This window comes from Desmodus rotundus, chromosome 12, assembly GCF_022682495.2.
Source record: "Desmodus rotundus isolate HL8 chromosome 12, HLdesRot8A.1, whole genome shotgun sequence".
In the NCBI taxonomy this organism is placed as follows: domain Eukaryota; kingdom Metazoa; phylum Chordata; class Mammalia; order Chiroptera; family Phyllostomidae; genus Desmodus; species Desmodus rotundus.
The window spans coordinates 56147186-56172829 of record NC_071398.1 but is presented as its reverse complement, the minus strand read 5'-3'; the positions used below and the strand labels follow the sequence as shown (position 1 = coordinate 56172829).

Genomic DNA, 25644 nt, shown 5'->3' with positions numbered 1-25644 from the left:
AAGTTCTCAAGAATCGCGAGTTTACAAAACATCTCAGTAAGAAGGAATGGCCAGTGACTTTAGCTATTAAATACACAAGCGTATGAAATGAATATCAGTTGGGAAAGAGGGGGCTCTTTGCCATGTTGTCGGTTTTAGCCCCATGGGGTCTGTGGGTACCGTGGGCGAGTCTGGACAAGGTGTGGTCACCACGCAGCTACTGGGTGCTTTTGCCCTCCAGGTCTCTCCTGCAGCCCTCACTAGAGAGAACAGACGTGCAGCGAGCCAAGCGTTGAGAGTGACCCACGTTTCAAAGACGTGGAGGCTTCAAATTGTTGGTATTGTGCCACCAGAAACCCCGTCTCTCCTCCACGGGCAGGCTAGAGAGTGATTCTGACCTTTCCCCGTCTCCTTCTCCCGTGCTGTCTCTGTCGTGTGATAAACTGATAACCCCGTCTGACTGCTGAGCTTCCAGTTGTGCTCCTGTCCATCACCTCATTTTAGACCCGGGCAGCTTAAAAACTCGGGGAGAGCGGGAGTTGCCACCTCTGCACTGTGAGGTCGACGCCCGGGACCGTACGATCGGGGAAGTGCAGGAGAGAAAATGCGAGTGAGGTATCCCTACGTGACTTCTCTCCAAAATGCCACGGGTGTGACTGGGCCGGGAGAGGTGCCATGTGCACACGCCTGTCAACTGTCACCTGTCCTAAGGGGAGAGTGGGGGATGGGGCAGAGGAGGACTGCTTTGTGACGACCTGTCATAGGCCAGGAAGGTGCTTCTAGCTCCGCATCTATGATTTCAGTCTTCTCAATAACTCTGAAAGTCGGGCATGGTTGCTGCCATTCTGTAGATGAGGAAACAGGCCCAGAGAACTATGGCCAATTCCCCAATACGTACTTTCAGAATAACTCTTGAATTGCTAGACGTTGGTGACATTTACGGTGAAATCTCTATTGCATCCTTCTGGTGTGTTTCCCTGGTTTTTATTAGAAATCCAAATCGGGTTGTGTCCTAGCAATGAGAACATCTCCTACACACTCAACATGGGGACAAAGTGAAATCAAGGTCATCGCAGCGCATCGCAGTGCATCGCGACGAGGCCGTACCTGAGGATGCTCTGTTCCAGAAGCCGGATCTGGTGCTGGTCTTGCTGGTTTTGCCTCTTCATCTCTTCCTGCTCTTTCCCGCTGCTGACTCCGTCCAGAAGCCATTTCTCCCTCAAGGCCTTTTTCTGGGATCAGGAAACATAAGGGAATTGGTTAACAATCCCAGTATTTCTGACGGCTTTCAAGTCCATGTATCTCAGTGGACACAGCGAAGAGAAATTATTTTCTCTCACCGACTTCCCTGAATACATCTGGCATTTTCCTTCTTTGTGCCCTTCTTGACTTTCTTCCCAAGCCAGTTTCAATGGCTCTAAATCCTGTTTCTCCTTCAAGTTCTAGTTCAGGCCCCTCCTTCTCTATACAGACCTGGGCCCTCCCCCTGCACCCTGCCCCCTGCCCCCAGCCTGGTCCTCACCCCCACAGGGCTCCCTTCAGAGTCACGCAGCACTGTGTGCTCACAGGCACACGCTGCGTGTTCACTGCATGTGCACGGAGTCACTCAGGGACTCTCTCACTGGGGCTTTACGGATATTCGTTTGGTTGACGGGTTATGTCTTGTGACCTCAAAGTGAAAACTCCCTGAAGCCATTTTGATATCCATCCCAGTGACAGTATACAGCCACTGCTCCCAAAAAAGTCTTTTGAGGGCATAATTGGAATGGTGGGCAAAACAAGAGATCGCTATTGTATCTCAACCTAATTCAACATTAGTCTCAGGCCGTGTGGTCAACATTTATTGTTTTGCTTACTCAGTACTACTGCTTTGTTCTTCTCTTTTCAATCCTTACCCAAGGATATGTTTTTATTGATTTTAGGGAGAAAGGGAGGGGGGGAGAGAGAGAGAGAGAGATTGATGTGAGAGAGAAACAGCAATCAGTTGCTTCCTATATGTGCCCCAGCTGGGGACTGGACCCGCAACCCAGATATGTCCCCTGACTGGGAATCGAACCTGCAGACTTTTGGTGCATAGGACGATGCTCCAACCAACTAAGCCACCTGGCCAGGGTGGCCCTGTTTTCTTCTGAGAACTTCCCTGGTTCTTGACCCCTAAGTCCAGCTCTCTACTGTCCCAATAATACAATGCACAAAATTCACTGATCTATAAATATTGGTGAGTTGAGTTTTTGTCAACTTAAACAAAAGAGAAAAGACTTATGTTCCATCATATGGAAAGAAAACCCCCTTGGATGTGCTTGAAAGAATTGGATTCCTGGACCTGAGCCTAAGAAGACTTAGAGCAAATGAAGACTTGTGAGTTTCGGGGGTGGGGGGTGGTGCTTAGCTAGCCTCCTGTGCATGTCTCAAGTAGGAACAGTTGGATATTGTGTTCAAAGAGTGTGCGTTTCTCTTTTGTTCCGGAAGGAGAGTGCCCTGGCTACTTAATGCACTGTTGTAAATCATCTGTCCAATGATCGTCCATTGAGGGTTCACTGTGTCTCCAACGGTGAGAAGAATGGAAACTTTATTTTCTGGGACTTCTTTCTCTTGCACCATAAAGGGGATCAAGTAAGAGGAATTTTTGCTTCCTTTCAAAAGATGCTAGAATTAATATTACTGGCATATAAATGTCTCTAAATTAAAAAAACAAACTAACAGTAAGTAAGGTTGATTGTGCTAGACAATCACCAAAAGATGGTTATTTTAAGGAAGTGGTTTTCAAATTATTTAAAGTGTGACCCGGATTACAAATAAATGCTCTGTGACATTGTAATCTGCAGAACAGAGGGAGCCGGGACGGCTCTGGTGGAGGCGGGGAGGGGCCTGGAATCCAACAAACGCCCTGGACACAGCTCAGAAACAGCCAGACGGAGGAGCAGCCCCGTCGCAGGTTGTCCTATTGGCGCTGGGCTTTCCGGCCTGGTTCAAGCGGGTGCACGCAGACGAGATGGTGCACGTGGACAACCGCTTTGCAGCCAGAGGTTCTGTATCCCGGTGCCCTGTTCACTCAGGAAGTGGTGTTACCAAAGGTCAGGCGTTATCTCCTGAGGTCAAAGGTGCCAAGGAAATCTTAGAATGTCAGCATTTTAAGAATTTACCTTTATTTTAATTTATTTCTGACGGACTGGGGTGATAGCTAATGCACAGTAAGGAGGACGGGTGATGCCTCTGGAAGGGAGCTAGAGCCCCGGCACACCACCTGGCTGTGGACTTTTGACTTGGGTTGAGTTGCACAGGAATAACTTGGTGAAATTTGTTTGTGTTTCGCTGATTTTCCCGGGAGTGCGCACTGCATTTCTCCGCCACGTCTACGAGTTGCGTGCATCAGTGGGATGCCGTGAAGACAGTGGGCCTCCCGTCCTTTGAAAGGATGTGTCCGACGCTGGACATGCCAGTTTGCAAAGGAGCAAAGGCTCAAACAGAACCAGAAAACCGAGGCCCACTGGAATCTTAGGGTTCTGTTCAGAGGTGGTTCCGGGGTCCACCAGAAAGATGGGCTTAGCTGGATTCAGCCAATTTCACCCCAGTTGGTGGACCCTACAAGTGCATGGCATGATCTCATTGAGGGTTCACTACATCCATGGACAGCAGCCCTGCCACGTGAATGATTTCCTGCCGTGGCCCATTCACACGGAGCCTGTTAGTCACGTGGTTGCATCCATTGACAGAGCCACGTAAGAAACTGTGGAAATTCAATGTGCTTTCACTACAGTATGACCACACCCGTGGGAGATGTGAAGACTGATTTTAGAATGGAGCTTTATTTTTGGTTATGATCTCATGCCTGTCAAAACAGAATAAAACAACATCCCCAAACATGGGATCCATAGTGTGGAGCTTTTAAATACCAGCCCCCTGGGCCAGGCCAGACAGAGTCTGTCCTGTGTCCTCTGGGGAAAGGATGGCCTTTCATTGATTTTAAAAGGGACTTCCTAGCTGGATCCACCCCCTGGCATGTTAAGCAAGACAGTTCTGGGCCAAATTGTCAAGGCTGAATTCTCAAGTTCATCCAAGAAAATGAGGAAATCCAGTAATGAAGGATAACAAGTTATAATACCATGTTTTCAGTTCTCTACATGTTCTCCCGAAGGTATTCATGTCCTGTGCGAATACCATGGGCTTGTCGGCCTCCCCTGTGGGTATTGGGGTGTTAGTAGAACTATGTTTAAATCTCCTGTTGGAACTTGAGTGCCATTAGGATATCTGAGTGCAAAATCAGTGACATGAAATGAAAGACATCAGTTACCTTCAAATGCTGGTGCTTCAGTTTTTCTTCCTCTATTTTCAGCCGCTTCTGTGAGATTTCTTCCTGTATTTTTCTTTTATCCTGAAACGAAAAAGTTCCAGCATAATCATTTTTCCCCCCAATTTGCTTAAAAATGTTTCCTTGGCATTGTTGTCCTTAGCGAACGGCTGGCCAGAGATAGGTTCTTGGCGTCGGGAGGAAGCTGCTTTGGAAACTCCTATTTCAAAGCAAAGGAGAGCAGAGTGAGCCATTCAAAGCATTTTGCTGATGGAGAATGATATGGTGCTTTTTCAAAGAGAACTTAAAAATACCTTAATGCCTTTCCTTTCTTTCTCCACTTTTCTGTCTCCCCCATTAGCCTAGCAAGATCGAGCTACAGAGTAGAGATTGGTAGCTGGAGAACAGGCTCAGGGACGCAGGTCACAGCCCGGGGAGCCTGGCTGATGGGTTTGGGGTGACAGGTTCACAATGACTGGGGCCAGGCGGGTGCCTGAGGCAGCAGCGAGGCGGGGCCACTTTGGGAGGTGTGTGATTGGCCGCTACGCTGTGTGCCTGAAGCTAGTGCAGAACGGTATTCAGTGTGAACTGTCATTGAAAAAAATTAAAACAGTAGATATTCGTGAAAGGAAAAAAACTGAGCCACAGAGCAGCGCAATAGCAAGAGTGAACTGAAGGAGGGAGTTTTGAATGAGGCGTGAGGAAGCCTTGTGAGGGGAGAGACTCCTCCTGGCACGGGGGTGAAGTGTTGTCAAAAGGTCTGTTTACGCGGGAAAACAGGACGGGTCTGGAAGCTGGAACAGACTCTTACCTCCTTGGGAAACTTGCTGTGGGAAGGTTGAGAAACGGGGGGTTGGATAATGCTTGTCAACACTAAGAGGGTTTTCCCTGCGGTTAAAAAATATCCCCACCCCTATAATATCTGTAACTACTCTTAAAAAGGTTTTGCTTCAGGCTTTTTTCTGTTTTGTTTTGTTTTTTAAAGAAAAAGAAAATGAAAGAAAAAAAAATATCACAGAGAGATACAGTACCCTTCACCAAGTTTAAATTGCATTACCGCCCCAAACCCAGAAAGCACTGCTGTTAGTGCGCATGGGTTGTACCTTTTAGAAAAAATAGCAGGTATGCGGAACAGCCTGGGTTCAATTTCTGCCTTCACCATTTACCAGCTTTGTGTCCTTGGACAAAATTCTTCAGCTCCCTGTGCCTTAATCACCTCATCTACAAATGTGGGTAGTAAAGCTGTCTGTCTGCCTCATGGGAGAGGAGCGTTAAGTGAGCTAATGCATGCGAAAGTTCCTAGAACAGTGCGTATGCAGCGTGTTCTAGAAGTGTTTGTTTAATAATATTAACTAAACAAACACATAACCTGTTAATCACACAGAAAGCAACACGCTAATTCTCACAATGCTTCCATTGGTCTGAAATGTTGTAGAGGTTCCCTCTCTGGAATTGCTTGAGGCAGTTTACAAGCTCTGCAAAAAGGCCCCTGCTTCCTTTAAAAAAAAAAAAAAAAAACAAACCAGATAGGATGTTATCCTCCCTCTTATTTATAAGAGTTGGTGTTCAGTCTGCTTTCAAAATTAAGAACTCCCAAAGTATAGAAGTTTGGTGCCAATGAAGACATCTAAAAGAATTTGAAGCAGGCTCAGAGGGTAATTTAGAAGGAAGGGTTCCAAAAATATCTGGCAGCCTTATTGAAACGAGCGCACACAGGGCTTCCTCCCGTGGCCGCTTTGAAGATGAAAGCTCGTCTTTGATGTGCGGGTTCAGGTACGCTTGTCGGAGGGAAAAACACGTTGCTCTCCAACCCCACGTTGTGTTTGTCTTTGTTGGAAGAAGGATATAGACCTTGAGCAGTGTTCTTTTTTCACATTCCATAAGCAGTTCTTTTGGGGGAAAAAAAAAAAAGCTCGGCAACAAGCACGGGCCGGTTCTTTAAAAACTCTCAAAACTCCTGAGTCAGTTTTCCACTCAAACTAGAGGCTGTTATTGAGCAAATATTAGTAATATTTTAAATTGACTGTGACAAACATTTTGGTGAATTTTTACAGGTACTCTTTCAGTGAATAGTTGTAATTACAAAGAGGCATTGTAATAATTTTTATGTCACAGAAGAGGAAAAGCAAGTTTAGGGAGTGAAATAACCGATTCAAGCTCTCACAACAAATAAATGGCAGAACCGGGATTTTTTTTTCCTGTATGGAAATTTTATTCTAAGTTAGGAGTTTAGACTTACTGTTTGTTTCTCCTTTAAAAACTAAGTTTAAGTGGCGATTACTACATCAACACACAAAATCCGTTTTATAAACTAACTAAACTATAATAACTGTTTTTACTTGTTTATATTGGGTTTTTATTGATTAATTTTTTCTCCAAGAACAAAAGCTTCCAAATTCTTTTTTTTTTTTGCAGGCAAGATAAGGAAATCAAACGCCCCCCAAAAATTGGGACTCCCTTCCCCAAAGAAGTAAACAATAGGCCATTCTCTCTCAAGAATATTTAGGGAAAAAGAAGGCTAAATAAAATATTAGAAACAGAATCCAGAGAACATCCGAAGAAATATCTACCTTGTTCAAGTGTAGGGTTTTTCGGTGTTGCAAGGATGGCTCAGTATTGGGAATGACACAGTTATGAGGAGCGTGCTTCGTCTTGGCAAAGCTAAAGGGACAACTCGTATTTTCATTTCTATAGGTTCCTAAAAGACATTTGCCAAAATTCACCATTTGCTTAAAATCTGCTTTTAAATGAAACAGAAATGAAAGGAGAATTCCCTAACTTGATAAAGTATATTAATCTCGGCTCAAAAGCAAATAGTATGCCTGGTGTGGAAAGGGTGTCTACTGACTCCACTATTATTAGCATTTTAAATATTAAACTGAATTAAATTCCAGTAGTAGACAATAAAATTGGATGAAAAAGATAAAGAAAATTAGAGAAACAATGAGTGGAATGCCATATTAATTTATAGAGCTGAATATAAAAATCACAATTAGAAGATAAAAGTGAAGACAGAGCCCTATTTATAGTGGAAACTACAAGACTAAAATACCTTGGAGTGAACTTAACATAAAATATCAACAAGAAAACTGTAAAAGGTTCCTAAGGGACACAACAAACTTGAATGAATACAATTCGTATCATGTTATTGAAAAGGATGACATCATAAAGACATCTTTAATGTCAATTCCCCTTGTCGTCCTCCATAATTGTCTTTTCTCCATGAATTTTATGTGGTCCCAATAAGTACGCCCGTGGTTCTGTCATGGTGGGCTGTCCTGTGGGAGGGTGTTTAGCAGCACCCCTGGCTGCTACCTACTGGGTGCCAGCAGTGCCCCAGGTGGTGACAATAAAAAATATCTCGTCATTCTTTATGTCCACTGCAAACTCAGTCTTGGCTGAGCACCGCCGATACAGGCCAATCTCCAATACCCGCTCACTAATGAACTCCACCGCATCTTGGTGCCTGAGACGCAGAAACAGGCATCTTCGATGGCTGTGAGAACGGGTTTTAACGAACCAGCATGCTGGTTTACCAGTAAAAGGGTATGAGTGACTCCTCTTTCAGGCATGCAGTTTACCAGCAGAAGACTGGCTTTTCAGAGGGTCACTAGCCTCAAACCAGAACGACGCCCACTGGGTGCTGTTACAGATAGGACGTGGGAAATTCTGCAGACGTTGGAGTAAAGCACGTTGTAGGCCATCCAAACCCAGTGCTGTTAGACCATTCGACCTGATGCTGTTACCACCGAAGAAATATGTTGGAGATCTATGAAGTCAATCTATCACGAAAAATGTCTTAAGAAGAAAATTAGACCAGAGGGACTTTTCCGTTTTCAAAGTCATATACTATGTGGGGAGTCATTCCTTAAATAAGGAATTAGTAAAAAGAAAAAGAAAAAAAGAAAAAATCATCAGTGAGTGGAGTGTTAGGGATCTCGTGTCGCAGCGCCCACGAGCTGGCCACGCTCCTGTGTCCCAAGACAGTGAGCCTGTCCCTGACCTCAGAAACCTCCTGCTTTTCCTTCCTGAAGGTCCATGTAGTGTCCCACCATTCAGCTGCCCCCTCTTGGATCTGGCAGGACTCCGTTGCCCGTGATTGGGTTGGACTGACCGTAGGCTTTTACTCTCTGTCCACCTCCCACCCCAGCACTTGGGCGGCCCGACAGCTGCCTTCTGCGTGAGCTTTGGAGGGAGGTTTTCACAAGAAGACATTGATTCACACCACCGTGAAGCAGCCTTCAAACCTAAGCACTAGAATCAGGTCTCCAGACCTTGGGATGCTTTGTTTTTGAACTTGGATGTTTTCAACTATGGTGGAAAATGTGCCTCACTCCACACCAACATTACCAGCAGATATCAAAGTAGAGAAACGACATTCGTGTTCAGAGAGAACACGACCTACCCACCGTGTTCCGGGTAGAACGGGGTAGAGAGAACGGGTGAAGGCTGAACATTACGTGACAGTCCACGTTAAATCAACGTTGTCGGCGCTAAACCATAAAACCCTGAATGAATCTCAGCGCTTCCTTACGAGCAAAATCACAAACAGGGACATCAGTAACCATTCTAGAAGAACGAGACAAGAATGCCCTTTAATAGTAGAAGTAAATCTATTGTTTTTCCTTAAAAGAGCATTCAAGTGTATTATATTCATATTTATAATGAAAGAACATGACCTTCGGTCAATTTTTTACTTCTCAGAACCTGGTAGAAATGATTATATTTGCTCCCTTTAAATGTCAAGTATGTAAGTCGAGGCCCCTTAGGCCCGATGCCAGAGCAGAGCACCTGCAGCCTGCAGTGGGAAGCTGGGGCTGCCCAGCCTCAGAGAGTTCCCGTGCATGCCTGCCTGACGATGCTGGCCTGGCTGGTGCTGGGCCCCCGCTCACAGAGGGTCCCCATGTGCCAGTCCTGCCCTCTCTGTCCTTGCCCTCTGATGCTCACCACCAGCCTAGCCCTACTCCCTGCGAATCTTCAAACATCTGGGAACCAAATTGCCCTTCGACGACCCAACCCTGGAGCACCGTGACCATGGGCAGCTACCTGAGCAGACACCTGCGCAGGTACCGAAGCACAGCCCACGTCACACTGCGGCCCTCTGCCCCAGTGCACGGGCTCTCACGGTCCAGGCCCACCCTTCGCCCACGGGGCAGGGAGTGGTGCTGAGTCCCCTGAGCCCACCCAAGTGCTGTGTCCAGACCCAACCTTGCCCACCGTGCAGCCGGCCCGGACTGTGTCAGAGTCTGGAGGGAGGCGCCTGCAAACCTCCTCTCTTCTGCCCCCAGTCTGACCCCCACAGGCTGGATTTCCCTGGCTATGTGAAGAGTACCATGGAGCGGGGGCTTTGGAATGTCCACCGCCTCGGGCACATCTGGAGCCCGGTGACCATCTGAGTTGCCTCTCCTGAGCCAGAGGGAGCTCCTGCACAAGCGCCCTGCCCCCCGCGCCCAGGAGGCCCTGCTGAAGGCTCTCAGCCAATGCAAGAAAGGAAAAACGAAGTTCCCCGGACCACTCTGGTTCTGGACCCTGCACAGCCGGAGACGGAGGGCGGGCCCAGAGCACAGGCGCCTTTAGGGAGAAAGAAAGGGGGTGATATTCACCCTTGTGCCCAGGCCTGCACCTCTGCCCCTGGGGCAGTGTTGTCCAGGGGAGGAGATGGCTGCCACTCTCTCTGCCACCCACCTTGATGCAAGGACACCCCCAGCCCAGGTCACACAGCCTCAGCCTCAGCTGGAGAACTGGGAGCCTGAGGTCACCCCTGTGTCCTATTAGTCAAGGCCCTGCTGCCACCACCTCCTGAGACTCCAACCTGCAGTCCTTTTGCCCTGGCAAGCCCTGCTGTTCCAGGCATGAGTCACAGACACGTTAGGCCACCTCCCATTGCCCTCAGAGGCCGCTCTCCTTAGCGGGCAGCACCCACGTGCAGAACCACGGCTACGATCAAATGTTTGCTGGCCCCCCCCCCCCCCCCCCCCCGCCTTCTCCCAGGAACACACTTATCAGGGAGGCGTGTCTCTCCCGTTTGCCTAGTTTGTATACTTAAAAGTTTGTATTTATTTTAAATAATAATTATAGGCATCATTATCATCACCTAATCATAGTCTTTCTTTAAAGGTACATACAATAGGATTTCTTCCACACCTCAGTTGCTCCACCTGGCACTGGTAACATTTGGGGCCAGGTCATTCTTTGTTGCTTGTGGGGTGCTGTCCTCTGTGTGGCAGGGTTTTAGCAGACGCTCTGGTCTCTAACCTCTCCATGCCAGGGGCATGCCCACATTGTGAAAATAATATCACTGCCCAATATTCCAGGAGGTGGGGGTGGCGGGCTGGGCGGAGGGGTGTGTGTGTGTGTGTGTGTGTGTGTGTGTGTGTGTGTGAGTGAGTGAAAATCACACTGGTGGAGAACCACTGAAGGACAGTGACCCCTGCTGGCAGTAATAGTCAAGCTTATCTCCCAAAATGATGGGAGCAATTAAGTTAAATTAATTGATTATAGCTATAGTTGAATGTATTGGGATGACATTGGTTAGTAACATAGGTTTCAGGTGTGCCATTGTGTAACACATTATCTGTAGTGTGTGCTCACCACCCCAATCAAGGCTCCTCCCATCACCATTTATCCCCCCTTTACCCTCTGCTACCTCCCCCACCCCCTTTCCCTCTGGTCATCACCACACTGTTGTCTGTGTGTGTGTTTTTTTCTTAATCCCTTCACGTTTTTCACCCAGTCCCACAGCCCCCCTCCCTGCTGACAACTGTCAGTTTTTTCTATGAGTCTGTTTCTATTTTGTTGGTTAGTTTACATTGTTCAATAGATTCCACATATAAGTGAGGTCACATGGTATTTGTCCCTCACCGCCTGGCTTATTTCCCTCAGCACAATGCTCTCCAGGTCCATCCATGCTGTTGCAAAAGGTAAGATTCCCTTCTTTTTTATGGCCAAGTAATATTTCATTGTATAAATGTGCCACAGCTCTTTTATCCACTCATCGACTGATGGGCACTTTAGCTGCTTCCAAATCTTGGCATTTGTAAATAACGCTGAAATGAACATAGGGGTGCATGTATTCTTTCGAATTAGTGGGTTTTGGATTCCTTTGGATATATTCCCAGAAGTGGAATTTTTGGGTCATAATGCAGTTCCATTTTTCATTTTTTGAGGCAACTCTATTGTGCTTTCCACAGCGGCTGCACCAGCCTGCATTCCCACTCCCCCCAGTACATGAGGGTCCCCTTTTCTCCGCACCTCACCAGCACTTGTTGTTTGTGGATTTATTGATGACAGCCATTCCGACAGGTGTGAGGTGATATCTCACTGTGGTTTTAATTTGCGTCTCTCTGACAATTAGTGATATCAGACCATACTACAAGTTCACGGTGAGCAAAACAGCCTGGTACTGGCATAGGAACAGGCATATAGATCAATGGAACAGAACAGAGAGCCCAGCAATAAACCCATGGCTTTATGGTCAACTAATATTTGACAAAGGAGGCAAGAACTTACCCTGGGGTAAAGGCAGTCTCTTCAATAAATGGTGTTGGGCAAATTGGACAGATACATGCAAAAAAAAAAAAAAAAAAGAAAAGAAAAGAAAAAAAAGAAACCAGACTACCTTCTACACAAGAATAAACTCCAAAAGGATAAAAGACTTAAGTGTAAGGCTCGAAATCATAAAAATCCTGGAAGAAAACATAGGCAGTAAAATCTCAAACATTTCTAGTAGCAATATTTTTTTCTGACAGATCTCCTTGGGCAAGGGAAGCAAAAGAAAAAAATAAACAAGTGGAACTATATCAAACTAGAAGGTTTTTGCACAGCAAAGGAAACCATCAACAAAATGAGAAGACAACTCACTGATTAGGAGAACATAGAAACAGCCCAAACTATCCAATTAAAAAATGGACAAAGGGCCTGAATAGGCACTTCTCCAAAGAGGACATACAGATGGCCAGATGTTATGTGGGTGCCTCTTCCTGGTTCTGGTGCTCTTGGCCGGGGATCCCAGCATGAGGTTGAGACCCCACGCTTCTCAGGGGGAACCCCAGCAGCTGAGATATCCCTCGTGAACCTCGGCCACCGCCCATGGGGGCGGGGCCAGCCCTCTTCACGTCTCTGCCCCTACCGGTCTCGATGTGGCTGCTTCTGTAAATCCTCCGCTCTAAGACTTCTGTTCAGCTAGTCTTCAGGTTGTTCCTCAGGTTGATTGTTCTATATTTTAGTTGTAATTCCACTGGTCCTGGGAGGAGGTGAGTGTCTGCAGACCCAGGACTTGAAACCAGGCCACGTGAATGCAGCTTCTCCCCTCTTAGCCGATTCATGACACTATTTTCTGGAGTAGGACGTTAGTCCGGTTCCTCCCGACCTCCCCTGTCTTCTCCAGCAGCCAGCAGCAGGAGGGGCCTCCGGGTAGCAGGGAGCACACTTCAGCTCCCTGCTTGTTGGCGCGGAGCGGTGGACAGCCCCCAGAGAAGGACACGTTGGCCTGTGTGACAGTGAGCGCCTCCCCGCCCCGTCCACAGCCTGCCCAGGCTGGCTTCATCTCGGGGTGCGCAACAAGGCGAGGAACGTTGTGGCCGGAGGCAGGGCGTCTCCAGTGTCTGGACCACGTCAGGCTCACGGAAGGGTTGCTAAGGAACACCAGTGTTTGTCCTTCCGTGGTGATGTGATGCCCTGCTGGGATCGTCCATGGTGAGAAAGGCGATTTTATAATGTTACCGGTGTGATTCGACTTTAAGGAAGGAGCAATTTTTCCTCATAAGATACTCATCAACAGCAAGTTATCCTTCTGCCAAATTTCACAGGAATGTCAGCATTATTGAACACTAATGGGGCAAAATGAACCATAAGTCAACCTTCAGCTGTGTGTCTGGCTCCACGGCTGCTGTGCCCAAAGTCATCATCGCCAGCTAGTGCCTCCCCAAATCCTAATGAAACAAACAGTTGCGGAATATGCCGTCGGCTCCCCCAAAGTTTCCCAGCAGCCTGCGCATCTCTTAGACACCTGCATTAAGCTGGCACATCAGATGTTTAGTGATGTTAACCTTCCAAAAACTTTATATTTCTGTTTACTTCTAACGTGTTCACCAACGGAGCCTTTCTGTTCAGAGAGCAGTTGCCTGGATTGTTCACTGTCCCCTGAGACTATGTCAGCAGTGGACACCACCAAACTCCCGCCCCGTGAAAGGCCACCTCTTACTTATTCTGCAAATTAATTTGTTTACAACTAACTATAAGGCCACCGTGACCATCCATGATCCAATGATGTTAACTCAGTCACACACTTGATTAAAGTAAGCACAGTACTTAGAAATGTGAGCATTCAGAGATGTTATTGGTGTTGATGTAGCTGATATTTTAAAATGCCTGAATCCATCAAGAAGGCAGGATTGACCCTGAGTTATTTAAGTATTAGTTTACCCAAGATTTAGGTCCTTATATACAAACTCTATGTTCAAAGCGACCATGAGGAGTTCTACAATGTTACAAATTATTTAGAAGCAGCTACTTTCGCCAAGGAAGAAAACATTATCGCAAAGAAAGAAAATCATTTGTACAAGTAACAACACCCTAAGAAGTCAAGTGGTAACTGTCCTTACGAAGGCGCAAGCGGGGCGCTGGGAGACCCGAGGGGTTGCTTCCGGCTGCTGCGGTTGGGGGAGTCTTTGAGGCAGCCCTCGAGGGCAGGGTGTTAGGTGGTTGCCGCTGAGCTGGGGATGGGGAGGAAAGGGAATTCAAGACCTGGGCTCGATGTGAGCAAAGGCCTGGAAGCAGAAAAGTGGGACGTGAGCTGGAACAGCAAGCCTGGAATCCAAGTTGCCGTGTAGGGAGCAGTGGGAGGTGAAATCAGAGTAGCAGGAGCAGGCCAGACCCTCGAGAGAGAATGAAGGTAAGACAAGGGGATTGAGTTTACTGATGTATCGACACAGAGAGGGAAGGAAAGGTTCAGAGCGAGAGGAATGATCGAGTTAAGACCGCATTTTAGGAAGTTTGAGGTCCCTCACTGTGTAGGAGGTATTGAAGGAGGTGGACTCGAGGGGCTAATCAGTTAGGCTACAGCTCACCCATGAGGCCAGGGCTGCTCAAACAAGAGGCAGCAGAGGGTGTGGATGGCAGAGGAACCCGGGAGGTAAACTGGCAGGACCCGTAACTGATGACACGGGAGAGGAAGAAGTGTAAGGGGCACCCGAGAGCGGAATCCCTGATGGAAACAGGAAGTTCGGGAGGGGCCGGCAGGGTCCCACCAAGTTGGAGGTGTCTTGGGAATGCACAGGTCGGGTGATGTGGTAGGCAGCTGGGGTGCTGGATGGACAGACACCAGACACGGGAGTTTGGGAAGGGATAGCTGAGGCAGGAGATGGTCGGAGCATGACAGGGGACAATTTTAGGAAAAGAGAAGGAGAGTGAAAGCCAGACCCTTCATGAAGCACCTACATTTAAGGGTCCAGGGGGAAGGGGGCCCACATGGAACCTTGTGTGGGGGTCAATGAGATACTGTTTATAATGGCACTTGGTGAATTGGCCCAATTCAGTTAGATGGTATCAGACTCATTCTGCTAGAAGCTGATACCTTATAACTTTATAGCTGTCCTTCCTGACATTTTTATTGTTCAAGGTCTCAAAAGAACAAGAGTAGATGCTGCTTATTTGAATTTAAGTACCACCCACAGTGCAGCTTCCTGTTGTGCAAAGAATGGTAACCTTGAACGATAGCGACGTACTAATACAATATTCCTGGGAGAGTCCCGGGCCTCGCTGGAGGTTCACTAAGTTTCAGTGAAGGTAGATTTTAAAAGTTATTGAAAAAAGCCTTTAAAAGAACTTGTTGAGAAAGGGGCAGGCATTTCAAGGGGGAAGATACAGATCCTGCAGCGGGGGCCATTTACGAACGGAAACGTGGACGCGCGGTCATAAGTCATCTCAGAGAAGAAGAAGAAGAGAGAAGAGCTATGAACGAGACCAAACCACATAGCTGACCATCCCTGGGAGGGCCCCAGTGAGCTCCTCGAACCAGGAATGCGGGTGAGCAGGTGGCGCCTGTGTGTAATGAGGTAAACACGGCAGGCGTCCAGGGAGCCGGGAAGATGCAAAGCATGTGGCCAACAGCGAGGCCCTAAAGGTGCGTGTGTACTGAAACATGCATGTGAGGTTTTGTTGAGGACAGAAAGGTAAAGGCATCCACTAGACCACTGCTGAGACGCACACGGCAATGTTAACACAGCAGATGACTTGAATCCGTCCACTCCGACTTTCTTCCTTACTTGTGATTCAGGAGGGTAATCTTGGAGCTGGAGCGGGCTGGGAAAATATGTGGACCGGGAGCTCAAAGCCCAGGAGGAAACAAAATACCCCAAAGGGAGCTAGAGGCTCAGGTGGGACTCTGGCAACTGACAGACACGACAGAAAAACATTGTCGACTGGCCTGGAAGCTTGGGTGCAGTCAAGAGGCAGCAGAAGACAGAGAGGGGCAAAGTCTTTGAGGAAGGAAAAAGGCGAATTATGAATATTTAAAGAAGTTACTGGTTAATCCCTGGCAGAGTTGTAGATGAATTATGAAACTGTGGTATTTAGACAAGGAATGGCTAAGGGATCGCACTAAGAACAAAACATTTTAAACTGACTTTCTTTCTTTTGCTTAATTTTTCAAGCTCTGCAGATGAAGATTATGGTGGAGGGAAACACAGCTAACATTCATTGAGACTTGTGTGTGTCAGCAGACTTCTGAAAGCGCCTAACCGTGTCAACTTACTCAACCTTCCCCAAATCTCTGTGAGGTAGGGCCATGTTCACCCTCATTATTTAAGTGAAGAAACCGTTTTTAGTACCTTTTATCGTCTGAGATACAGTAGTTAATTATCCCCCCATTTCCTTCCAGTTCCCTAAATGTTAGAGTCACTCTTTAATCCAGCTGAATTTGCTTTGATTTATGGTGAATGCTCAGGGTCGGATCTCATTTTCTTCCCCCAATTTTTAACTAATCTGAACTTTTACTGAAGAATTCTTTCCTAATGATTTACTTTTTTTATTTATATACTAATTTTATCACTGAGTAACTTTTATAATTTCCTCATTTTTATGTACATCATGGTTTGGTTCCAGGTTACCTGTATAGTTTAATGATTGATTCTGGTAGTAATACCACCTAGTTTAGATTTGAACCAATGAGGTAAATTAACATTTTATTGGGTGAGTTTTCCTTTTTTGTTCTAATCTCAAATGTCTTGATTAGTAGCAGTAGTTTATTTTTCCATTTGAACTTTGGGATAATTTTGTTGAATTCCAACAGAAGCTAAATTAAGAATTCAACCAGTTTCTTATCCCTCCTCATTCCCCAACAAACCAAAGAACCAACTAACCAACCAACCATACAGACACATAAAAAAATCATACACCTTAAAGAATTTAAAAAGTTACTCCTAATAGTAATTATCGTTATCCAGAGACCATCGGAGATAGATAGTTATACCGAATATGATTTATATCGGTGTGACACACGATAGTGCACATAAAATTGGAACTTTTTACATGTCTAGTGGTCTGAGCTATTTCTTTTGATGCGCCGTAAACACCGTGTACACCATGTCATTAAACAGTCTTCTACATTATGTGTAATGGGTGCCTATTACTCCACCACTCACATACGCACTACATTTATTCGCCTCACCCCTGTTTTCAGACCTTCAGTTTGCTTCCCCTTTGGAATCCGTTCTTGTGTGCCTCTCCTTTTTCTTTAGTATGAGTTTCTTGCTCGTGAAATTCCAGGTCAAAGGATAAAACAGTTTTCGAGGGTTTTTTTTTTTTTTTACACCAGTTGCCAAATGGTCCAGTTTTAGCAATTTCATGCTGTTAGCAGCCGCGAATGAGAAAGCTTCCTTAAATATTTTGGTTGGAACTGCATTAAACTTAAAATAAATTTGGAAACATGATGGGTTGTTTTGTATTCAAAGTTTAACTCGAGGAATGATGCGTCTCTCCAAACGTGTATTGCTGTTTCATTATATAAATCCTGCGTGTTTGACTAGTAGGGTTGGGTTCCTTTTAGGTTTTACCCATTTTTTAATTTTGTAGCTTTAGGAGAGTGGGATAGTTTCCCAGTACATTTTATGGCTCATTATTGATTTTCAGGAAGCTATTGAGTTTTGTACATACATTGCATATCCGACCCGTTCACTATACTTTCAGGTTAATTCATATCTTTAGAGACACTTAAGAATGTATTCGCTTTCCTGGGTCTTACGGTTGATCAGTGTTGGGATTGGTGTTGAACCTAATCGTCTATAACTCCAACCGTGGTGCTTTTTCTACCACACCCCAGTGCTTCCCAAATGGGTCAGTAGAAATGCATTTGCCCAAACACGGGATGTGACAGCCCCAGGGGCTCTGTGCTGGCCAGACTGTTTTGTTCAACTCCCAGGGCCAAATTTTCAGAGCGACACTGACATTTTGGCAAGTGTCTAGAATGAGCCTGTGATCTGAGAAATGATAAAAATCAGAAAGTGAAGCCATGTGCCTTCTGTGACTACGTCATGATGATTGGGTGGCAGTTAAAGGAAACCAGGTTCTGGCACATTATGTCAAAACCCAACACGGAGAGGTGTTCTCAAGATGCAATCAGGTGTTTGGGGCGTGCTGACCCATCTGGTACTGGATGTGCGAAGGGAGAAGCTGGGTGAGCCTCTCTTGAGCAAGGTGTAACTTCCTCCTGCTCCCTTATTTCTGCACGTAGCTTTGAAATATCCTTATTCTTAAGTTAGCCAAGCAGATTGAATGTGGTTATCGCTACTACTTATGGAGTGAGTTAAAAAGGCACGCATTTTCTACACCTCATTTTATTCAGTGATTTTAGTCTTTCCCAACCGTACAAAAGATCTCTAAGTAGAGCTTGTGCTCCACGCTTTCGTGCCTTCGTCTCTCATTTCTTGTTTGTTTTAATGAGTAGTGGCAAAACCAAGCCAAACAAGGATAAACAACAAACACAGAACAAAACCCCGAATAATCAAGGGGGGATGGCAACTTGGCTACATCTTCAGTAGGGGGGAAATCTGTTGGCAGGCCCGACAATCATTAGCTCTTAGTCTACGAAATCTTGGCTGGAGGGAAGCGGCTGTGTGACGGGGGTGGGATGGGGAGAAGGCCGAGCTATGGGGTGCTCTGGGGCGGGGCTTTGATTCTGTCCCCACCTGCTAAAGCACTAAGAAAGCCCCTAAAATGGTATTGAATTCTCTCCTCTCCCACTGCTCCCCCTGGCTGATGGGGGTGGTGGTGGGGAGGCTGCTGGGGTGGGGGGAGGGCTGGTTTGGGTTAGATTAAGTGATCCAGACTCTCGTAGGTTCTTCTCCTTGCTCCGCTTTTGGCTCTATTCCGACTGGAAGTCTGAAGACAAGCTCTGGATGCGGGCGAGGCTTGTGGTTAGGCTGCTTATTAGAATTTATTGAGATGTTGTGGCCGAGAATCTGACGTTCAGAAGAACGGCTTCAAGTCCTTAACTGCTTGGCCTTAGGTTTTCCGCCTATAAAATGGGAATGGTAGCATCTACTTTTGAAAATACCCAGAGGACCGGTTAGCCAAATGAGACAATATGAAAGTTTCTATTTTCTAAAGCCTAAATGCTACGTAAAAATAGAAGCTGTAATTTTTATTTTTAATCTCAGGATTCTTTTGCTCACAGGGTGTCGTTAATAGTCTAGATTGGTTAGCACAACTGATTTTGAATGGACTGATTTTTAACGTGTCCCGTCACCTTAGGTCACTCGCTGACATGGTCACACGTTGAGAACTTGGTGATCGGCCCAGGACCCGGTTCCGATTTGCATTCAGAGCTTCCGAGGCTGACCTGGTTCTGTCTTACGCGGCTCCGTGGAATGTGCTCAGTTGCTGGGGGTTCACGTACAGACCATAAGTGCGGAGCTGGCCCAAGCTGCCCGTGTCATGTCTGAGGGGAGTGCCCTCCCCCTGGTGCCTGGTGAGCTGCTGTAGGCAGCACATCTTCCCGAGGCAACCCCTTGGCCACTTAGATAAATGAAAATATTCCTATTAATATTTAAATATTTTATTTTTTATATTTTAAAAATATTTAATTTATTTATTTCTAGAAAGAGGGGAAAGGAAGGAGAAAGAGGGAGAGAAACATCAATGTGTGGTTGCCTCTCACACGCCCCCTACTGGGGACCTGGCTCGCAACCCAGGCATGTGCCCTGACTGGGAATCGAACCAGTGACCCTTTGGTTTGCAGGCCTGCACTCAATCCACTGAAATACAGCAGCCAGGGCTAAATATTTTATTTTATTAAATTATTCTTACTAGAATTAAGCTATTCTTAGTTTATTGTAAAACCGGCTATGTCCTCTGAACCTGGAGACAGGGCGTGTGAGCACAGAATGAGGCTCCACGCGGTCGAATGCTCGCTAGACTCCGGCGCTCACACTGACGTGTTTCCACCCGAGTTTTCTACAGGGATGGCTCTTCCTCTGACCATCAGTTGAGTTCAGAAAGTTCACGGGGACCCTCGTCAGTACAGGGCTCTGCGGAGCAGCGTTATCATTCTGCAGCACACTGGAAAAATCTTGCCCGGTTATCCAAAAGCCGTTTCCTTAATAAGCTATCACCATTATTCTGCCTCCTCACGTGGTCGGCTTCGTGGGTGGGCTATTATACTTGGCAACGTGTGGCGGAGCACTTTGGTTCGAAGAAACCTTTCCTCCTCTGGGGGAAACATGCCATCCCAGGGCAGCACTGTGGAAAACTGTGCGGAGGCTTCATTGTTCAAATATTCTGGCCCAGGCCTTGTCTATTCAGGAGACTCCTCCAGCTCCTCATACCATCTGTGTGTGGGAGTCGTTAGGTGTTTGTGACAGACTGGGAGTCCCTCCTGTACCTTTGTCTTAACCACGAGGTCTGCTGGACCCGAGGTGCACGATGCTATTGCTTTAAGAAGTCCTTGTAACACCCAACGATGCAATGATCCTAACACATGCTAACGTCTACCTCTATTCAAGAACCAGGTGGGCTCGCTCCTGGTTTTGCTCTCGCGTTTGTACAGGCAGAATAAATAGGGGAAGACGTAGATGGCCGGCCTGGGAAATGCAAGGAGGGCCAGCTCCCTGGGCCTGGGACCCGAGATGGCCTATAAGGCTCCATGCTCAGAAGGCCCCAGCATTTAGTTTAAAGCTCTGCTGTGCCCATCCTGAAATTCTGAAAGCACCTTGAACAAGGCTGCCCACGTTTTATGAGTCCTGGGCCCCATGAGTGAAGCTGCGGGTCCTGCTTTGAGGTCATCCACTGTCTTAGGACCTGCTAGAAGATCCCAGATGCAGACGAACTGGAAACGAGGTGAGAGCTGAGTGACCAATGACAAGGCACCGCGAGCTAAAGAAATACCTCGAACCTGCCTGTGTTGATGTTATTGTTTTAACGTTGGCCTTTGTGCTGGGTAGTTTCTGTTTTACGGAAAACCGTTCTGCCTCCTAAGCTCCTGTGTTTACCAGTCTAGAACAAATTCTTTATTCTTTGGGAGAGGAAAGGAGTGGGGAGTGGATCCGGGAAATGTGAGCTCCTTCTTACTTTGCGTCACGTGTGGCTTTGGCCGGCAAAGCTGGCTCCGTTGCTCACATTCCAGCGTCAGGCCTTTCTGTGGCTGCTTTCCAATGGCGTCGGTCCTGGGCAGGTGCTCGCTCTTGTGATTACTGTGATTATTACAATTCTCTGAATCTTGACAGGGCTCTCCTCCTTCACATCCATGCTTGGATGTCACCCTTTCTCTGAGGTGAGTCCTGGACACTCTACTGCAGACAGCACCCCCCTCGCACCCCACCCTGATGCTCACGATTCCCCTTATTCCACTTCTTCTCATTTAACTGTGTAAGGCTCGGACATAGCAGCTGCTCAATACCCATTAATTCAACACAGGAATGAGAGAATGACTGCTAACCGGTTAACTGCACATCCTACCAGTTAAAGGTAAGCCTCCGTGGGAATTAAAATGCTGGCTAGATTCTTACCCCTTTCCTCCCCAGCTGGTCTGTTCACAATTCTTCTGATGTCAGCCCCTCAAACATACCAGTTTTGAGAGGCGAGCCAGTTTAAGATCCAGGGGTTTCCCAGTTCGAATCTTCCCATATTATTGAGTAACAGTGTTTTCCAACACAGTAGGAATGGAGATAAGGCAGTGTGTTCCTTGCGAGGGAGGAAGTCTAGAGCGTACGGGATATGACTAATCCTTACGGCACCTTTTATATCTTAGGGGAATTCACCTGGGCCTTTCCCCTGTTCTTTGGTGGGGGCCGTGTGTGCTTGCGGACAGGAATCCTCGGCTAACTCAGCCATCCCTTCAACACGCTCCTCCCGAGAATACAGGAGGCACCGACATCACCAGTTCTAGTACTATAAAAGCCAATTTCAAGTTACCAGTCTCCCTCTTTAGTTTTCCTTTTGTATAAAAATCAGCTATTTGTTCAAATGTGTGCAGACGTGGAAAGAGCCTCAAGAGACTTTCTAGTCAAAGTCCCGTCTCAGCAGTTCAGAACAGTTGTAGTTGGGAACCCGACTCCTAGGCTAAGAGATCATTTGGCCATTAATTTAGTAGGAGAAGCGCTGGTCACAGATAAAGTCGTGAAGGAGGAACACGCGAATGAGCGTGCAAAAGAGGACCCGTATTCGTACACCCAAGCTGAAACACTTCCTTCTGAGCCATCGTTCCCGTGGGCTTTCCCGACTTTGTCCCTGTTCTGTTTGAGAAGACTTCGGACTAATCTACAATTCAATTTATGATGCCAGTAATCTGGTGTTTGGTGTGAGAGTCTCAGTGGCACATTCCATCTACTTACTCTGTTTAATCCTTTTTTTTTTTTTTTTTAAGAAGACTGCTCCTCGGTTCTGTCAAGTTCCAGGCCCATATGTTTGCATTTCCAATCCCTCGCAGTGGAAATAATGACTTTTTTGGAGACTCCAAACCAGGTGGAATAAATTCAGTGGTGGAGATTATTTTGTTTCACAGCCAGGAATTGGAAGAACACATTTGAATATAAAAATCAAATAGATGCTAGAGCGTAAAAAGTTTTCGTGTTTTCCATAACAAACTGACGTCTGGGAGTGCTATGTTTGGAAGCACCGATCAATTATCTTATGATTTTGTTCTTGAAGGATGTTCACAAAAATTGTTTTCGTGTAGGGAAATAGGAAGAAAAGACTTAAAATGAGGAGAGTGTCCCTGGGTCAGAGATCCTGAAGATTTTAAGTCCTTCTGAGAGGGAAATGACCCTTGCAGACTGGACACCGTGTGTATGCATGTCCCCAGGGTGGGGGGGACAGCTGAGACGCTTCCTGGGTAAGGCAGGGAGGTGCAGAGCTGGCATTCCCAGGGCGTCCAGGAGGGAGGCGGTGCATGTGTTGTTTCCATGGACACAGCACCGCTCCAGTTTTCCTCTAGGCGGTGACAAATGTGACTGGACTAGCCTGGTGACTGGACTAAGCTAGTGGAAATTTGTTCCTATACACTTTTCCCAGTTTTTTGCCTATGACCTTTCTTTATACAAACATAGGACTTCCAAGACAGAATTACTTTATGGTCTTCGGAGATTTGCTTAATTCTTCTTCGTGGGATAGGTTGAGGCTAGTGGAATAGCCCCCAAAGTGGTATGTTAAAACATCATCCCCAAAAGCACATGCCAGAATTCTCTGGCCTTCTTGGAAGGCCCAGGGAGTCTTGTTCTAGTTCCATCTGCATTCGGCACCCTCAGTGATGCTGCCCCATCGCCCTGAAAACTGGTAGGTAGTCCCGCCTTTAGAACCCTGTGTGCTGAGTCAGTAACCGGTGTGCTGGGGGGGAGCGAGGGCTTCGGGAAGGGGGCCTCCAGTTTAAAAAAAAAACGGGGAACAAGGAGCTACTTGTGCATTTCATAGGATATGCCATTAGTTATCGAGGAGACAGAAGCTCAGAAGAAGCGGATCCTGTGCCCACACAACTCACACGGCCTAATACAGTAACCTTTACACAACAGCTGTCAAGCTAAAGGCCAAGGCCAAAACCAACAGAGCAGGGCCGAGTTCCTGTCCCTCAAAGCAGGACAGCTGAACCCGTGGCAAGTTTAACAACCAAAAAGAACAAACCAAAACAAGTGACGCTCCAAACCAACGTTCTCCGAACAAGGAAATGGTACCAATTAGGAGCTGGACATTTCAGAAGCACTGTCTTCCGGAAAGGTGCCAACTTTAGTCTTCTGGTTCCTTACCACTGGCTGAGAAAATACTTCAATTTACTGAGTCCTTTCTGGGTGCAACTGAGACATTGTATCCATTTAATAAAAATCCCAAATTGGGATTAGCATGACTGACTACTTATGCCATGAGAGTTTGAAGAACAAAGGAAAAATATCTCCCCACCGACCCTGATTTCGCACCACTTTAAAAAAAAGTACTGATTGCTTTCTGGCAGCTAATTTCAGGGACAGAAAATGCTGAGAAATTGGGATGTTGACTTCCAAAGTTTCTCCTCTTAAAAAAATGACCTCAGAAGTTGTAGCTCATGATAAACGATTGTGCCACAGATTTTTTGGTTCCTGCCAAGCAGAGGATTTAATAAAATTACGTTTAAAAAGCTGGGTCATTTAAGGAAAGTAATTCATTTCTTGCCTTGACTCTTTCCCAGAACAAATATAAAAAATGCATTATTTTCCTTCCCGGTATTAGTGAAATAGTTTCCAAATCCAGCGGACTGCACGCTCTGCCTTCCTCCACCAGGGTCTTACTCAGCTGGTGAGTCTTCTGGAAAACGATACCTAAGAGCCCATTTGATAGGTGCTTGTGCTCCCTTTTCTCTCCTTACACGCTTAGCTCCGGCACAACATGCATTTTCATTTTGTTAGGCTTTCTGGAACCTACCACCGCACTACCAATAAAAAGTTTCAAGTTGGTTTTTTTCCCTTTCTTTTCTCTCCCCTTTCTAAAAGATTTTAACTTTTGGGTGTATTATCTTTAAAAAGTTCCCAAGTTACCAGGGATCTGTCTTTTGAGCTAAGGTCTATGACACATAAATTTAAGGAAAAACTGAGTTTCTAAGGTACACAGAAAGTCAACCAAACTGCCTTAAAAGCTCCTGATGGCTGTTGAAAACGCAGGCAACAGCTTGTGCAGAAATCAAGATCATTTACTCTGAGCTGGTTTGGAAGCCCCGGGGGGGCGAGAGAGGGTCTCCAAGGCGAGGGGAGCGGCAGGGACGCGTCCGCGAAGCGTGACAGCCCCGTGCGCCCACCCTCGGGCCAGCGCGGCCGTCCGCCCGGCAGGCAGCGAGTCCGGAGTCCCAGCTGTGCGCGCACTTACCGTGATGGCCTGGAGTCTCTCTTTGAGCAGATCGGCCTCTTCCATTCTGGCAGGCGGGGGCAGGCAGCCGGGGAGGGAAGTCCCGAGCGAGCGACCATAAATCAGGGGCCTTGGTAGGGAGAGGCGCCGGGGCGACGCAGAGGCAGGAGCAGTGCGCTCCGGCAGCCCCGCCGCCCGAGAGAAGCCGCCGCCGCCGGCCGGGCCGCCGCGCCTGCGAGCAGATGCGCGGAGCCGGGCGGACTGACACAGGCGCCGAGCGCGCGCGGGGCGGCCACGCCGGGCTGCTGGCACCAGCTGACTGACAAGTTTGAACGGCAGCGCACCAGCCCTTTTCCCCCCCGGGAGCCGCCAGCTCTTTGTTGTGATGTGCACGGTGAGCGCGGCACAGTGCTCATTAACTGTTCCTTGCCCAGTCCATTGTTTTCCAGGGGGGGCTCAGGGAACCCAGCGCCGGGGGCTTCTGCAGCCTCTGTCGTGGGGTTTGCGTGTGTTTGCACACACTTCACTTGCTTCTCCTCCTCCAGGCTCCGCAGGGACACAGCCTCACCTGGCCTCGGCAGAGGCCCTTGCTTGTCCCCCTTCCTCTGATGGGCTGCCGTTAACAGTAACACACCCCTGAGTTTCTTTAGAACTTTCTGCAGTGGGCAGTGCCCACGAGCTGCCCCCCAGGCCCCCCACCCCGCTGCCTCCCGCCGCAGGAGCTTATTTCAGGCTTTGGCATCTCTGCGTCATGGAGAGACCAAAGGCGCTAAGGTGGCTCAGTGGGGGTCTTGGCCCCCGCTCAGTGTTCTGTGCGGCGCCGACGTCAAGAACCACCCTGTGTGAGTTCTTGGGCCTCTGGGGAATGCAGTACTTTCTTGGACCCTGTTCAGAAATGACACTGGGCTTTCAGGAAGGTGACCATTTTGACCTCACAGGTTACGCAAGGGAAAGGGTGAGCCTTTGACCGTGTGTTGAGACATTCTGTAGCGCATGCAGCCGGACACTGTGGCTACTCCTCTGCCCTTGAGAAAAAAGAAGTCGCCCCGGCTGGTGTGGCTCAGTGGACTGAGCGTGGGCCT

The 25644-nt window shown here is 47.3% G+C and overlaps 1 protein-coding gene across 1 annotated transcript in view; it reads right to left on the bottom strand.

Annotated features, from left to right (window-relative positions):
• Positions 1-25209, bottom strand: part of PALMD (palmdelphin) — a 46189-nt gene extending 20980 nt beyond the window's left edge. The window contains exons 1-3 of the mRNA XM_024569985.3: positions 24584-25209; positions 4271-4351; positions 1087-1211 (exon numbers count right to left, since the gene is read on the bottom strand). Of these exons, the coding sequence (XP_024425753.2) occupies positions 1087-1211; positions 4271-4351; positions 24584-24628 (251 nt within the window). The 5' untranslated portion in view covers positions 24629-25209. The remainder of the gene's footprint in view (positions 1-1086; positions 1212-4270; positions 4352-24583) is intronic.
• Between the last annotated feature and the right edge of the window lie 435 nt (positions 25210-25644).